This window comes from Oryza sativa, chromosome 3 (genome assembly GCF_034140825.1).
Source record: "Oryza sativa Japonica Group chromosome 3, ASM3414082v1".
Taxonomy (NCBI): Eukaryota; Viridiplantae; Streptophyta; class Magnoliopsida; order Poales; family Poaceae; genus Oryza; species Oryza sativa.
The window spans coordinates 19,465,241-19,480,838 of NC_089037.1; the positions used below are offsets into that span (position 1 = coordinate 19,465,241).

The window sequence follows — 15,598 nt, forward strand, 5'->3', positions numbered from 1 at the left end:
CTCACAAATAGACTTCAATAATATGTTCTCCATATGTTTTGTTGGTTATTTTTATCTTGATACGCTAGTTGCTATTATTTTTGGACTACACTTGTTTTGAGTGCTAGATTGTAATAATGGGCTGTAGCTCTTTTGAGCAAAGACCGGGATATTATATTCCATTATCTAAAAAAAATGCGAGCATTATTTAAGCGTTTTGATTCTACCTCTTACAAACGGATGATAGTTGGTGCCTCATGGTATATGGTACTAGATATCTTTTCAAGAATGGTAAAAACTCTTTTTAAGTTTAAGTTGATATGAAAAGCCGCCCAACTGCAATAGTAAAAAAAAGGTTGTCAGGACGACATGGAATAGGCCTGATCGGCTGACGATCGACACAGGTAGTTAGGTCGTTGATTTGGGCGATCGTGCAACGGGCATACTCCCACCAATTAACGAATCCATGCACGCTCACGCACACGCTTTTCGATCGGCCACCCCCACTATACACATATGCGTCGTCGTCTGTCTGTGCACTTTATACGCACTACGGTGCGTTGCGATTGGACGCGCCACTGATGCACTTCCACTGCAGCTACCGCTCTACACACGTACTAGCAACTAGGGCATAGGCAACTTTTGCTCTTTTGTTCTTTTAGGTGTTGGCCGGCCACCATCACTATTCAGCTCAGCATCTTAATTGGCACGTAGGAGATGAGCTAGCTAAGCCCCCTCGCTAGCTTTTTGGGGATATAAAACAGGATGGCGACGCTTCTGTGAAGAAAAGAGCCCGAGAGAGAAGAGAGAATCATGCTTGCACGGTGAGAGGTGAGTCATCATTCTTCATCGGAAGGTACGTGGAAACTAGACATTGCAATTTGCAGCTTTAGACCTTTTCTTACTCTTGTATGCAGAGCTAGCTGCAAATAACACAATGAACATGTTGCCTCAGCTGGTCGGCTATCTCGTCTAATGGATTAGACTTTTCTGGCTCATGCTTTTCCATTGCTGTGTCTTTGCATCACTTTGAGCTTGATGGAAAGGCGATACAAAGGATAAATCATGGCAAAGAATACACACAAGGGTATTCAGTGTTATGAAACATATCTTATTATGGACGAATTAAATTATAAGTGGGAAGCTTACTGTAGAAGAAAGCTTACACCAGAAGTCAGCTTACAGAGGAAGGCAGCTTATGGCGCAAGCCAGCTTACAGAGGAAGCAAGCTTATAAGAGAAGCCAGCTTACGACGCAAGCCAGAAGGTCCAAGGCATACGACGTAAGCCTCCACCCTCCTCCGCCTATAAATAGGGCCCAGAAGGTCCAAGGCGAGAACAACGGATCTCCGGTCTCCTGCTTCTCCTCTTGTAGCATGTACTTAAATCCAGAAGAAATAAAGCTTCCACTCGTTCATACTTTCTGTGTTCCACAACTCTGTGTTTGGTTTGCTTGTGTGCTGATCAATAGAATAGACTGGTTTCTCAACACGTTATCAGCACGAGACTCTATCGAGCTAAAAAGGTAAACATGTGAGAAATCAGTTTCTACTGATCATCTTGATCTTTATATGCAAATCATTCTTCTGCTATAGTTGAAATAAGCATAAGAACATGGTACCTAAAGTACCATCCCCCGATATCCTCTCAGCAATACACGATAACATGATGGCGGCTCTGCCGCTATTATCGTTCAATTGCTAGAGTTGATACATCCTCTCAGCAACGCCCGGTAACATGATGGCGGCTCTGCCGCCGTTACCGTCCAAAGGCTTGAGATGGTACATCCCCTTAGCACTATTTGATAACACAATGGCGGCTCTGCCGCCGTTATCATCTAAATGCTAGAGGCGATGTAGGTGCCTGAAGCACCGGCATGGCAACTTAATGGACGGCCCTGAAGTGTCGTTATGGATGTCCTTTGTTTTATGGACATCACCCATATGGGCCCTTGATGCCGCTAAGGTCGGCTCTGTCGCCATGAAGCGTGGGCTCTTAGTGGGGAAGTACTATATGGTTTATCTTACTTTTATACAGTCTGCACAATATGCATGAAGTGCCCATGTATGCTCTTCATTTTTTTTACATGCTTACTTTGCTATTTGCATGACTTTCATAACATTAATTTTATTGTTATGAAATTGATTTCCTAGCATGATTGATAATAGTTAATCAAGCAATCTGTAATCCTGAAGATTACTTAAGTTAATTTGCTAGGAAAGATTCTATGGGAAACTGTGTGATAATCCTGAAGATTACGCATGACCAATTCATGTCGACCCTGCACATCGTATTTACCTGTCGTAAATACTAAATGATGTTGCAGAACATGTCGGACATAGCAAAGAAGGAATTCGCCGAGCTTGCCTTGGATGGTAGTAACTACCTCACTTGGGCATTGGACGTTGAGATTAAACTCGACTCCATGGGTCTCGGTCATACTATTGTGCTGCCCGAAGTTGGCACTGTGGAGTCTACGAAGGCCGAGAAAGCAAAGGCATTGCATTTCTTGCGCCACCATCTCCACCCAGACCTGAAGTTTGAGTATATGACCGAGAAAGATCCACTGGTATTTTGGCAATTCCTGAAGGATCGCTTTGACCAGCAAGGGTCAATTGTGCTCCCAAAGGCACAACATGACTGGATCACCCTACGCTTCCAAGACTACATGTCTGTGGCGGCGTATAATTCTGCCCTCCATAGGATCATTTCTCAGTTGCGTTTATGTGGCCTGAAGATCCCTGACGCTGAGATGATCGAGAAAACCTTATCTACCTTTCATCACAACAATATAGTGCTACAACAGCAATACAGGAACTCAAAGTACCCGAAGTACTCTGATCTTATCTTAGTCCTGTTAGTTGCAGAAAGGCAGAATGAGGTTCTTCTAAAGAATCATTCTGCTAGACCCACTGGGTCTATGGCAGTGCCTGAAGCACACGCCAATGTTGTTGGAAACTCGCGTGGCCATAAAAGAGGCCATGGTGAGAAGAAAGGGAAACGTAAGGGAAGTATCATATTCAAGGGCAAGAGTAAGGGTAAACCCAGAGGTAAAGGCGAACTCAAGAAGGTTACAGGTGAATCATCTGGGGAAAAGCAGGATAACTGCTATAGATGTGGAGGCAGAGGGCATTGGTCCCGTAACTGCCATGTCCCCAAGCACCTGGTTGAGCTCTACCAACAAAGCATGAATGAGAAAAAGAGCCAACATGAGTCCCACTTCACCATTGAGCCTGAAGCTCAGATTGAAAAGCATGATGACATGCTTATCAATGTTAAGGATGGTGGGGACGTCCGTATGGACGATGATTGGGACAACCTTCTTGAAAAAGATGATGACATATTTGGAGGCTTGAAGTAATCTCCTATATGTCAGTCATATGCAGTAGAACTTTGGTCATGAATAATGCTCCTGAAGAGCACGCTTAGTCTTTTACTGGGCCTGAAGTCCTTGTAATGTTTCCCTTAATAGAATCAACTTACTCCATGTTTAATTTCATTTATGTTTATGTTCCATAAACAGACTTGGGTGGGAATCCCATGGCAGAAGAGGATATATGTCTAGTAGACAGTGCCACCACTAATACAATCTTAAGGGAAACTAGATATTTCCACACCTTAACTAAGAAAACTGGAAATATTATTACCATTGCCGGAAGTAATACTCATATAGTAGGCACCAGAAGTGCTACTCTAGTTCTCCCTATGGGTACCTATATCTTTGTAAAGGATGCTCTATTGTATCCTGATTCAAAGCGTACCCTCTTAAGCTTTAAAGATATCCGTGCAAACGGTTTCCATATAGAAACCGAGATTGAGCAAGATGCTGAATATCTGCTCATAACAAAAATAGATGGATATCAAAAGCATGTGGTGGAAAGGCTCCTTTCATCGCCATCGGGTTTGTACTACACGTACATAAAACCCACTGAGGAATATGTTCCGATGAAGACCATATTTAGAAACCCAGAGTCATTTAGAGTTTGGCATGACAGGCTGGGTCATCCTGGGTTGGGTATAATGAGGAGAATCATCAACAATTCTCCTGGCCACAATGTTGAAACTAAAAACTTCCCTAATCCTGAAGATTTTATTTGCCCTGCTTGTACAAAAGGGAAGTTGATCACTAGGCCATCCCTCCTGAAGATTAGGGATGAGTCACCTGTTTTCCTGGCAAGGATACAAGGTGACATATGTGGACCTATCCAGCCCCTGTCGGGCCCGTTTAGGTATTTCATGGTACTGATTGATGCTTCTACCAGGTGGAGCCATGTGGACCTATTATCCACAAGGAACCATGCTTTTCCAAAGCTAATTGCCCAAATCATCAGGCTAAAAGCTAGCCTCCCTGATAGCTGCGTACAATTCATTCGAATGGATAATGCTGGTGAGTTCAGGTCGAAGGCTTTTGATAATTATTATTTAGCCATGGGCATTAAGGTAGAATATTCAGTACCACATGTCCGTACTCAAAATGGCCTAGCTGAGTCCTTGATCAAGAGGATCAAGTTGATTGCACGGCCACTGTTGTAGGATTGTAGGCTACCAACCAGTTGTTGGGGCCATGCTGTGTTGCATGCAGCAACACTAATCCAACTCAGGCCAACTGCATATCATAGTATATCCCCTCTTCAGCTAGTGCGTGGAAAAAAACCAAGTATTTCCCATCTGCGCAATCCCACCACCACAGCGTACTTCTATGGGACCCACCGGAAGTTGGGGATATACGTTGGTTATGAGACTTTGTCCATAATCAAGTATCTTGAGCCTATGACTAGGGATCTTCATACGGCTCGGTACGCTGATTGTATCTTTGATGAGGACTATTTCCCAGCATTAGGGGGAGAAAAGCATCCAGAAAAATGCCAAGATATAATATGGAATGCAACTGGGATGCAGTCCTTAGATCCACGCACTAGTGAAGCTGAACTGGAAGTTCAGAGAATCATAAATTTGCAAAATATTACAAATAAGTTGCCAGATGCCTTCACTGATTACAAGGGAGTGACAAGGTCGCATATACCTGCAGTAAATGTGCCGGAAAGAGTAGAGGTAACCCAGAAGGATACTGACTCTGCTCTTACCCCCCCATCCTAGGAAGAGGGGGAGACCTCCGGGTGCTCGGGACAAGGTTCCGCGGAGACGTCATGTATCGGCAAGTATCAGCCGATCATGCATTAACCCAAACACTTGGGTAATATTTCTTCAAGTACTTGTCATTTAGTGCTCGTCCATAAACTTCTCCATCGAGTCCTTGCAACATGTAAGCTCCCTTGGACACAACTCGATAGATTTGGAACGGTCCTTCCCAATTCGGCGACCACTTGCTGAATTTGCTATCCCGAATTTACTTAACAAACTCATCGGACACGAAAATTGAACCCTGATCAGTTGTAATGGTTTGAGGAATACCAAATCGATAAATTATATGCTCTTGAACAAATTGTATAGCATCCCCAGAATCAACCTTCTTCAAAGGAATTGCCTCTACCCACTTGGTAAAATAATCGGTCGCCACCAATACCTTTACTCGATGGTGGATTAATCATGCCGATCATATCAATTTCCCAACCTCTAAATGGCGATGGCTTAATGATAGGATTCATAGCCGACGCCGGTGCTCTCTGAATTGCTCCAAACTTCGGACAATCCTGACATCCTTTGTAATACTTGAAACAATCCTCTAGCATTGTTGGCCAAAAATACCATGCACGTCGAAGTAACCACTTCATCTTATGAGCCGATTGATGAGTACCACAAATTCCTTCATGAACTTCGCCGCCGATAGCACCTTAGCCTGATCGGCACTCAAACACTTAAGCAACACCCCATCAATCGTCCGATAATAAAGTTCATCATCTAATAAGGTATACTTCAACGCTTTATATCTTAATTTCCGAGAAGTCGATTGGGATGGATTCTGTAAATATTGATGCAGATCATATCTCTAATCATCGGCTGTTACTGCAGCTACTTCAACCTTAACATCTTTGATCATCGGCTTATACCCCGATGCCCCTTGGGCCAAATCATTAGCTTCAATGTTTTGTTCTCGAGATAGATGCTTCAAAGTAACCAGCCGAAATTTCTTCATTAGTTCTTGGCACTTCTCATTATAAACCATTAATGTATCATTCTTGCATTCATATTCTCCTACCAATTGACTGGTTACCAGCAAAGAATCCTCCATGATTTCAATCGCATCGGCTTCAACTTCCTTAAGTAATTGTAATCCTTTAAGCACTGCCTCATACTCAGCTTGATTGTTAGTTGGATAAGGTTTGATAGTATAAGCAAACTGGAAACATGCCCCCCTAGGGGAAATTATAACTAAGCCGATACCACAACCATTAGTACATACTGATCCATCAAAGAACAAAGTCCACGGCACTATCTCAACTGAGCCGATCGAATCATCACGATGTTCTATAATAAAATCGGCTATAGCTTGCCCTTTGACTGCCTTCGGTGACTCATAACGAAGATCAAACTCAGTTAAGGAAAATATCCACTTTCCAACCTTTCCTTTCAAAATTGGAGCCGATAACATGTACGTGACCACATCGGCCTTGCATATGACACTGTACTCATTGGACAATAGATAATGCCTTAACCTTGTATATGAAAAATATAAGCACAAGCACAACTTCTCCACAGGAGAATATCTAGTTTCTGCATCCAAGAGCCGACGACTTAAATAGAATACAACTCTCTCTTTCCATTCAAGCTCCTGAATCAAGACTGAGCCGATTGACTTCTCACTGGCCGACAGATATAATATAAAAGGTATTCCTTTCTGTGGAGGAATCAAAACTGGAGGAGAACTAAGATATTCCTTAATACTATCCAAAGCCTTATGTTGCTCTGCCCCCCAAGTAAACTGTTGATCGGCTTTCAATCTTAACAATGGTGTAAAAGGCTCTAACCTGCCAGACAAATTAGAAATAAACCTTCTATCAAAATTTATCTTGCCGATCATTTCTTGCAATTCTGTCTTGTTCTTCGGAGGCTGAATCTTCTTTATTGCATTAACACTCCTTTGAGTCACCTCAATCCCCCTCTCATGAACAAGAAATCCCAAAAACTGGCAAACCGATACACCAAAAGCACACTTTGTTGGGTTCATATTCAGGCCATATTTCCTGGTTCTCTCAAAAACCTTCCTCAAATCGGCTATGTGGTCTTCTATCTCTTTAGACTTAACAACCACATCATCAATGTAAACCTCAACCAACCAGCCGATTAGATCATGATATATATAATTCATGGCTCTTTGATATGTAGCCCCAGCACTCTTTAAGCCAAAAGTCATTACAACCCACTCAATCAAGCCGATTGCACCAGGACACCTAAAAGCTGTCTTATTGATATCTTCCTCGGCCATAAAGATCTGATTATATCCTGCATTACCATCCATAAAACTCAAAATCTTGTGTCCCGAGGCAGCATCAACCAGCTGATCGGCTACTGGCATTGGATATTCGTCTTTCGGGGTAGCTTTATTCAAGTTTCGGAAATCAATGCACACCCTGACCTTATCGTTCTTTTCGATAACAGGAACTATACTAGAAACCCACTCATTTTATCGGCAAGGACGAATAAAACCAGCATCATACAATCATTTAATCTCAGCCTTGACAGGTTCAAGCATATCGGCTTTACATCTTCTCGAAGGTTGTTGGTGTGGCCTAACCCCTGAGTCCAGGCATCTCATAATATTCCCAAGCGAAACAATCTCTGAATTCTTTCAATAGTTCTATCAACTTGGTTCTGAATTCCGAAGAAAAATTCTTGCTAATAAATGTCGGCCTTGGTCGATCATCTGGACCTATGTCAATTTCTTCCAAATCATTGGCCGACATGAAACCCTGTCCTTGTTTGTCATCGAGATCATCTACTGTGCCCTTGGTGTAGACATTTGAACCCTCCACGACGCCCTCAAAATAATAACTTGGTTTCTCCATCTTCAATTGGCTGTATATCAGAATTGGACACTTTTAGAAAATCTCCATCCCAAACTTTTCCAGATAAACAATGTAGACCATCCATCTCCCAAAGAGCTAAATCGGCACTGGCAACATTGACTGACCTGTCGGCTGGCACAATTTCAATCTTGTCATCTTGCCACTAAATCAAGCATTGATGCATGGTTGAAGGAATACAACAATTGGCATGAATCCAATCCGTTCCAAGCAACAAGCTGTAGGAACCCTTCCCATTGATGACAAAGAACGTTGTAGGGATGGTTTTGTTGCCGACTGTCAGCTCCACATTCAAAACTCCTTTGGTCTCTGATGGATTGCCACCAAAATCCTTAAGCACCATATTTGTCTTGATGAGATCCTGAGCGTTTCTGCCCAACTTTCTGAATATAGCATAAGGCATCAAATTCACTGTAGCCCCACCATCGACCATTATTTTGGACATCAACTTCCCATTGACATAACCATTTATATACAATGGCTTGAGATGCCGATTCTCTGTACCCTCTGGCTTCTCGAAGACTGCTTGTTCTGGTGACAAAATCAATTTAGCCGATTCTTCTTCAACATCATCGACATCGGCTTGCTTGACCCCAAACTCGGTAGGCAACATGAAAACCATGTTAACCGATGCAGTTACAACACTTTTTCCTTTGGCCAATCTCTTTGCTTCATCGGTCGTGGCTTCATCGGCTGCAGGAACCTGATTTTTAACACGCCACTCCTGCCTTGGCTTTGTTTTCTTTAGCCGATGACTGATTTCCTGTTCAACCTCCTGAAAACGTTCCCGGTTCCTTAATCTCTGAACCCTTCTCTTCTGATTTTTTGTAAAAAATACCAGAAGGACACTGTCATGCCCAGAAATTCCCGAATAGAATTCCAAGCAGAATGTGCATTAAAATCCCCATCCAGGACCGGCCGGGGTACACAAACGACAATGTTGACATTCAGATCCACGTCTTACAAACATCATAAAAGTCTTACATAAATGCAGCGGGAAAACGGAAGACAACAGGAGCTAAGCCTTGACTAGAACTGCAGCGGGAACACCACTCCACAGGCATCCTCGACTACACGGACGAAGCCTACTCCTCGGAGAAACCTTCATCTGACACATACTCGTGCTCTGGGGTTGGGAAAAATAGAGCAAGACTGAGTACTACCCACTGTACTCAGCAAGTCATACCGGAATAGGGGTATGATGCAGGGAATTATCAAAGAAGAGCTAGAGTGGTTCATTTGCATAAAGCGAGCATTTATAAACAGAAGTTGAAAGATTTAAACAGTTATAATAATTAATTAATATTAATCATCCACTGTCCAACGCTATACCACGTTGCGACAGGCCCAACCATCCACCTAAACTATCCAAATTCAAAAGATTACACTAGGGTGAGACTAATCACGGTGAATCTGGTTGACCGCCCATAACCGCGGGCTCGGCTATTCGAATAGTTTTACTCTGATCAGAGGTGTACAACTGTACCCACAAGACACAGCCCCACGACACGTTTCCGTGCGCCGACATGCCACCACGACATACCGGAAAGAGGCCGTGACAGGACCCTTCGTATAACCCCCTCTAACCAAGCACACCACACCTCAGGTTTCACCCCCACTCCTCGCAAGGTAGCGGGCAGTCCCCTCTCATGCCTAGGTGAATCCAGAAGCCGCATAGGCCGTCGCAGGGCCCATCCAAACTCCATCACGCCCACCCTTGCCTGGATGCGTCGGCTAGAGGAAAGCTACACTACAAGCCCAGCCGTTGCCCACGCTGGCTTGTGGTAAGTACGATAAGTTCTTCCAGGGCATCCCGCGAACCGGTCCTTAACTGCCATGGGTGCGACCAGCAAAACCATGCACCCACAGCCCACCATGTGATTTATTTTAATTAACCAACACCAAAGCGGTGGCACTAATCCAACAATACCATTAGAACCAACAGTCTAAACATTAGTGGGATTCTCCCCATTGTGCACTAGTTGAACTAAGCATGGCTAAGCAATCCCTAGTCCAATCTCTAGTCATGTTATAACCCCAAGCTGACAAAGGAACATGGTACAACAATAGCATGGCTATGACAATAGGTAAACACCCCATAGTAACATTATAAAACAATGCAATATTTGAAGAAAAACAATAGAGCATTTGCAATATAGGATCAACATGTTCAAGTAACAAGCATGACTTGCCTTGCTCTGCTGCTGGAGGAACCTCGGCGACTATTTCAAAGTACACCGGAGCGTCGGAGGAACCGGAATCTAGCGACATACAAAGCAAACAATGCAAACAGGCTATAAGACTACTGAAACAGGGAACAAAAGTATTTTTAATGGATTCTACTCATTTTTCTTGATTTACTGAGACTTGAATGGGCTTAAACGGAGCTCGGATGAATTAGTTATGAATTTTAGAAGATTCACTGTGTTTATTACTATAAAAGAAAAACCTTAAATCATTTATTGCGCAATAAATCCCAGGGCTGACGTCATCAAGGCGGGGCGTGGCGCCAGCAAGCGGGGCCCACCGGTCAGCGGCTTGGGAGAGGGAGGAAGGGGCGGTTCACCGTGGACCGGGACCACGCGGGTGGTCCACCGCCGGTCCACGGGACCGACGGCCCAGATCGCCCTCGGGGCCGATCGGACGGGCGGTGGCGACCCGGCTCGGCTCAAGACCGGCCAAGCAGCCACGGCCATGGCGACGGCGCGCGCACACGCGTTGCCGGCGACGGCAACGCGCGGCGGAGACGGCGGCGCAAAGGCGGCGCCGACGGGCGGTGGTGCTAAAGCGACGGCTAACGGGCGGCGGCGCTAAAGCGACGGCTAGGAGGGAGAGGGAGGGGAATAGAAGGGAGAGGATGCCTCACCGAGGGTGGCCGGCGCGGAGGAAGACGATGGCGAACGGCAACGGTGAGCCACGGGAGGACGACGGCCACCGGCGGACAGGATTCGGGGTGCCCTAAACAAGGAGAAGAGAGAGATTAGAGGGAGGGAGATGAACCACGGCGACCGGCGTTCATGGCCGAAGGCGGCGGTAGGGGTTGAACTCACCGGAGCGCGAGGGGATGCGAATTTCGGCGACGAAACTCAACGGGGAAGGGGCGGCCGGGGTGGAGCTTAGCCTCGCGAACCCGACGGCGGCGACGGCGCGGTGCGGCGGTGACCCTAGCGGCGGCTAGCGGCGGCCGGAGTAGCGGAAACGGCGGCGGCGGGTGGTTGCACGGTGCGGGAGCGATGGGGAGCTCGGGAGAGTTTGGCGAAATGGGGAAAAAGTGAGAGGGAGCGATGGGGAAGCTTAAATAGGGAGAGAGAGGGCCGGACGTGGCCGGGAGAGGCGGGAATCGCCGGCCAACGTGGGGAGGTGGGGGAGGAGAGAGGGGCGGGATTCGAAAATCGAATCCCGGCCATCTCGGGCGCGGGCGCGGGCGGGAGAGAGAGGGGAGTGGGCGCGGGGGACACGGCGCACACGCGGGCGTGGCCGACGTGGCCCGGAGGAGGCGGAGGCGTGGGCGCGGCGGCGGCGGTTTCGGGGGGGTGGTGACCGGCGCGGACGGCGGGAGGTTGGGGAAGGACCCGACAGGTGGTCCCCACCTGTCGACGACCCCGGGAGAGGAGGGAGGCGGGGCGGCCTGGCTGGGCCTCGGCCTGCGGCCGGCCCAGCAGGGAGGAGGGGGAGAAAAAGGGGAGAATGGGCCGGTGGCCCATTCGGAAGGGGAAGGGAAAAAGAAAAAGAAAAAGAGAAAATGATTTTCCTGGAATTAAAATATTGCTTGCTCAATTTTAATTGGTTAAAATTATTTCTAGGGCTCTGAAAATTCCACTAAAAATCCTGTTAGTGAATTTCGACATGTAGAACTCAAGAAAAAATTCCACATGCCACTTCCGATTATTATTTGCATTGATTAAAAAGGGTTTACTCTTACTTTGCACCGGTATTTTCTTAGGGTCGCTTATAAATTAAATTTTTGGCTTGGGAGGAGAACTTCGGGGTGTGACAGACACCATTGAGTTTTCCTTCCTTCATTGTCCTCTTGGTTCCAATCTTGATTCACTGGGCCCAACCTTTGATGAACAAGAACTCTTGTTTGCCTTTGCCGATTGCCTCTATTATATGATCGGCTTGAACTTTCTGCAATATCACCGCACTCAGGACAGTCTTCAATAGATGGCAGCCTCATACCCTCATTCCAACAAAATCTAAAGAACTCACAACCCCAATGAGGATCAAAGCCGTTATCATCTTCTTCATAATGCTTCTCCTACTGCCTGTTATATTTCTTTTGATACTTGTTAATAATTTTAGCCGAATTCACCTGAAAACCCCTTGCACGTCCTCCATCGGCTGTTCGGCCAGCTGTATGCACCATATTGACAGGAAAAGGATTGCCATCAACCTTCATCGGCCTCTTAGAATCATCAAACTTGATTTTGCCTCCCTCAATAGCTGCCTGGATCTGCTACCTAAAGACTTTGCAATCATTGGTAGAATGAGACCCAGAATTATGCCACTTGCAATACCTCTTCTTGCCCAATTCTTTAGCCGATGGGATTGTATGACTAGCAGGAAGTTGAATCTGTTTCTCCCGAAGTGGCACATCAAAAATCTTATCAGCCTTAGTAACATCAAAGTCATACCTTTCCTCCTTTCCAGAATTCTTTACCCATTGGCATGGTATAACTTTCTTGCTTCTAACCCATTCGGCTGCTGCTATTTCGGAGTCATCCTCATCCTCATCATCCGATCCATATATGTAAGGAGAAACATGATTAACCTTTCTAGAGTTTTTTCTGGCCTCTGCAAACCTCTGTTCATGCAAGGTTACCTTCTGCGTAAGATGCGACAAGCTATCAAAGTCTTCAGATGAGAACTTTTCCCTAATTGGAGCAATCATACCCTGAAAAGCCAAATCGGCTAACTGGGCATCAGTCAAACTCAAGTTGTAGCACTTATTCCTCATCTCTCTAAATGTCTGAATATACTCATGCACAGGCTCATCATGTCTTTGCTTAATTGCTGTTAAATCGGACAGTTTTATCTCATGTACCCCACTGTAGAAATAGCTATGAAAATGCTTCTCCAAATCGGCCTAACTATTAATTCATCCATATGGTAAAGAAGAAAACCAAGTAAAAGTCGATCCAGGTAAAGACAATCGGAACAACCTAACCCTTAAGGCGTCCACCACGCTGGGCCAAAAACTGGCTAATGTGTTCATAATTTGACGTACTATTCTGCCCTGAGAATTTTGAAAAGTCTAGAACTTTAAACCGATTAGATAGAGGAACTCTCTCAAACCATTCAGGGTAAGGCTGTCGGTACAAATTTCTAGCATCTTTCGGCCTAAGCCCAAACTGCTCCTTCATCATATCGGCCCATGGTCGTTGCTGAGGTGCTCCTTGAGGTTGTTGTGACATGGGCTCGAATTGATTGTATTGAGGAACAAACTGGGGTTGAGCCGATCCTCCCTGCTGATATTGAACTTGCGGTGATGGAGGCTAATACTGATAATTCAAATTGCCCCCCTGGTAATTTTGAAAATCTGGCTGGATATTACGCACCAAATGTTCAGGAACAACTTGAGGGATCACCGTTTGATCTGGCTGTACATGATGAACCAAGTGCTCTGGGACAACTTAATTCGCAGCATGCTGCCCTGGCTGACTGCCAGGTGTTGCAAACCCAGCCGATGCATTCATCAAGCCTTGCTGTTGAATCGGTTGAATGACCTGTTGCCTTGATGGCGTTTGCTGAACTGGTTGCAAAATCTGCCGTCTTGGTGGCGTCTGCTGAATTGGTTGCACAACTTGTTGGACTGCGGGTGTTTGTTGAATCGACTGCGCAACCTGCTGCCTTGGTGGTGTTTGCTGAATCGGCTGCTGCTGGGTTGGATCAACAGTAGGTTGAGGAGGTAAGAACTTAGCCGCAACCTGATCTTGCGTTAGCCGATTTACATTTTGTCCACTATGCTGTGGTTGTTCTCTCACCAGCAACCGGGGATTAACTAATTGGCCCGGTGCCGATGATGGTGCAGCAGGTGAAGGAGCCGATAATGGTGCCGTCGGCTGAGCTGATGGTGCATTCAGAGAAATTGGTTGAACAGCTGGCTGATTATCAGTGACTAACGGCCGATAATTGGGGAACACCCCTCCTGGTAGATAAACCAGTCCTATAGCCTGATATTCAGCCATTGAACCATCAACCATTGTCTTCACCATGTTTGACAAAGTATTGACCAATATTCCAGATTGATTGATCAAAGCATGGTGCACGGCATAGTCAACCTGATCCTGAAAGTTGTTAAACTGTAACTGCGCCATATTGCCATCCTGATTAGAGCCAACACCTTGATTTCCTTGAGAACCATCTGCAGCACCCTTATCACTCGGTTGAGCCACATCACTTGGAGCTTGTTTCACTTCTCTATCCTTAGAAGAACCGGTCCCAGGGACATCAGCAACTACCTTTACTTCATATTTCTGCACAACTGTCCCCTTGCGGGTTTGCATGAATGAGTTCAAGAATAGGTTACGTGCTTGTTGCATCATTGCTTCAAGATCCTTCTGCTGATCAGGTGTCAACTTGTCCGGAGTGATATTCACGATGTTGCCTTCTTCGACTTCAGATAGACCTAGCTTCTGGATCTTAGCTTTAACAGAGCCGGGTTCACCAGCCGAAGACAACGATGCTGGCGGCTTCTCATCCATGAGGAAAACTCTGACTTCTAATCAGTCCCACCGGGCATGCCAAAAGCGTGTTGACGTAAAACACGAGGCCTGGGAGATCTGCTTAACTCCAGTGCAGGTCCAAAACTCGCCTTCGGGTATGCAAGCGTGCCAGTTGATTTGATCCTGCAATCAACAAGAACAAAGACAAAGAAACCGCGGTTAAATTCATAAATGACAGCCGATCGACCCTTGGCCGATGACATATCATTTATTTTTGAGCCGATGTCATATATGTATCGATCGACAGTCATGAGTAAACAAGAAGGAACCAAATCTACTCGATTGGCTGTAGATATTAACAATATATACTCCTTATATCGATATATACTTAAATCAAGTGATTGGGATAGATCGGTCGCCATGCCGAGACAGTATAAATCACTTAGATCGAAATATATATTAATAATGGGACTATATAGGTTCATAGCATAGCCAATCAGGTAGATTTAGCATGTATCGGCTAATACTCCGATACCACTCTATATTAAGATATTAAAGCAAGCAGAATATATCAAACGAAAGCCTAATATATTTAAATGCTATAAGATCTTAGCATAAAGGGCAGATTTAACATATCAACGAAGCATATAAAACAAGTATTGTAGTTCAATCAGGTAAGATCGGCTGAAACCCTGATACTACCCTAATCGGCTACCAAGAAGCAGGCTAGAGATTGAGATTCTAATCATGACTCATAAGATCAAACTCAACTGATACAGCTATAAGTATGAAAAGAAGGACAATATTGTCACATCCTGATTTTCGTTTCAGGATTTATAAATTATTTAATAAATTATTATTAGAATTTATATTAAATGTTTATTAATTTACAAGTGAAGTTAAATGTGGGAAATAAAATTTCCTAAATATAAAGAATGGATGGATTTAATTTTTATTAAATTCTCCATGGTTA

At 45.0% G+C, this 15,598-nt stretch overlaps 1 protein-coding gene across 1 annotated transcript; it reads left to right on the top strand.

The window, feature by feature from the left end:
• Nucleotides 1–766: 766 nt before the first annotated feature.
• LOC107280305 (uncharacterized) lies at nt 767–3,474 on the top strand. Its single transcript, XM_026023801.2, has 2 exons — nt 767–835; nt 935–3,474. Exon 2 carries the CDS (start codon nt 2,293–2,295, stop codon nt 3,337–3,339), a length of 1,047 nt encoding a protein of 348 aa, XP_025879586.1. The 5' UTR covers nt 767–835; nt 935–2,292; the 3' UTR covers nt 3,340–3,474.
• The last annotated feature ends 12,124 nt before the right edge of the window (nt 3,475–15,598 follow it).

What these genes read in the sequence shown, in the direction of transcription:
- LOC107280305 (XM_026023801.2), top strand. Translation starts at nt 2,293, where the DNA reads ATGATGTTGCAGAACATGTCGGACATAGCAAAGAAGGAATTCGCCGAG.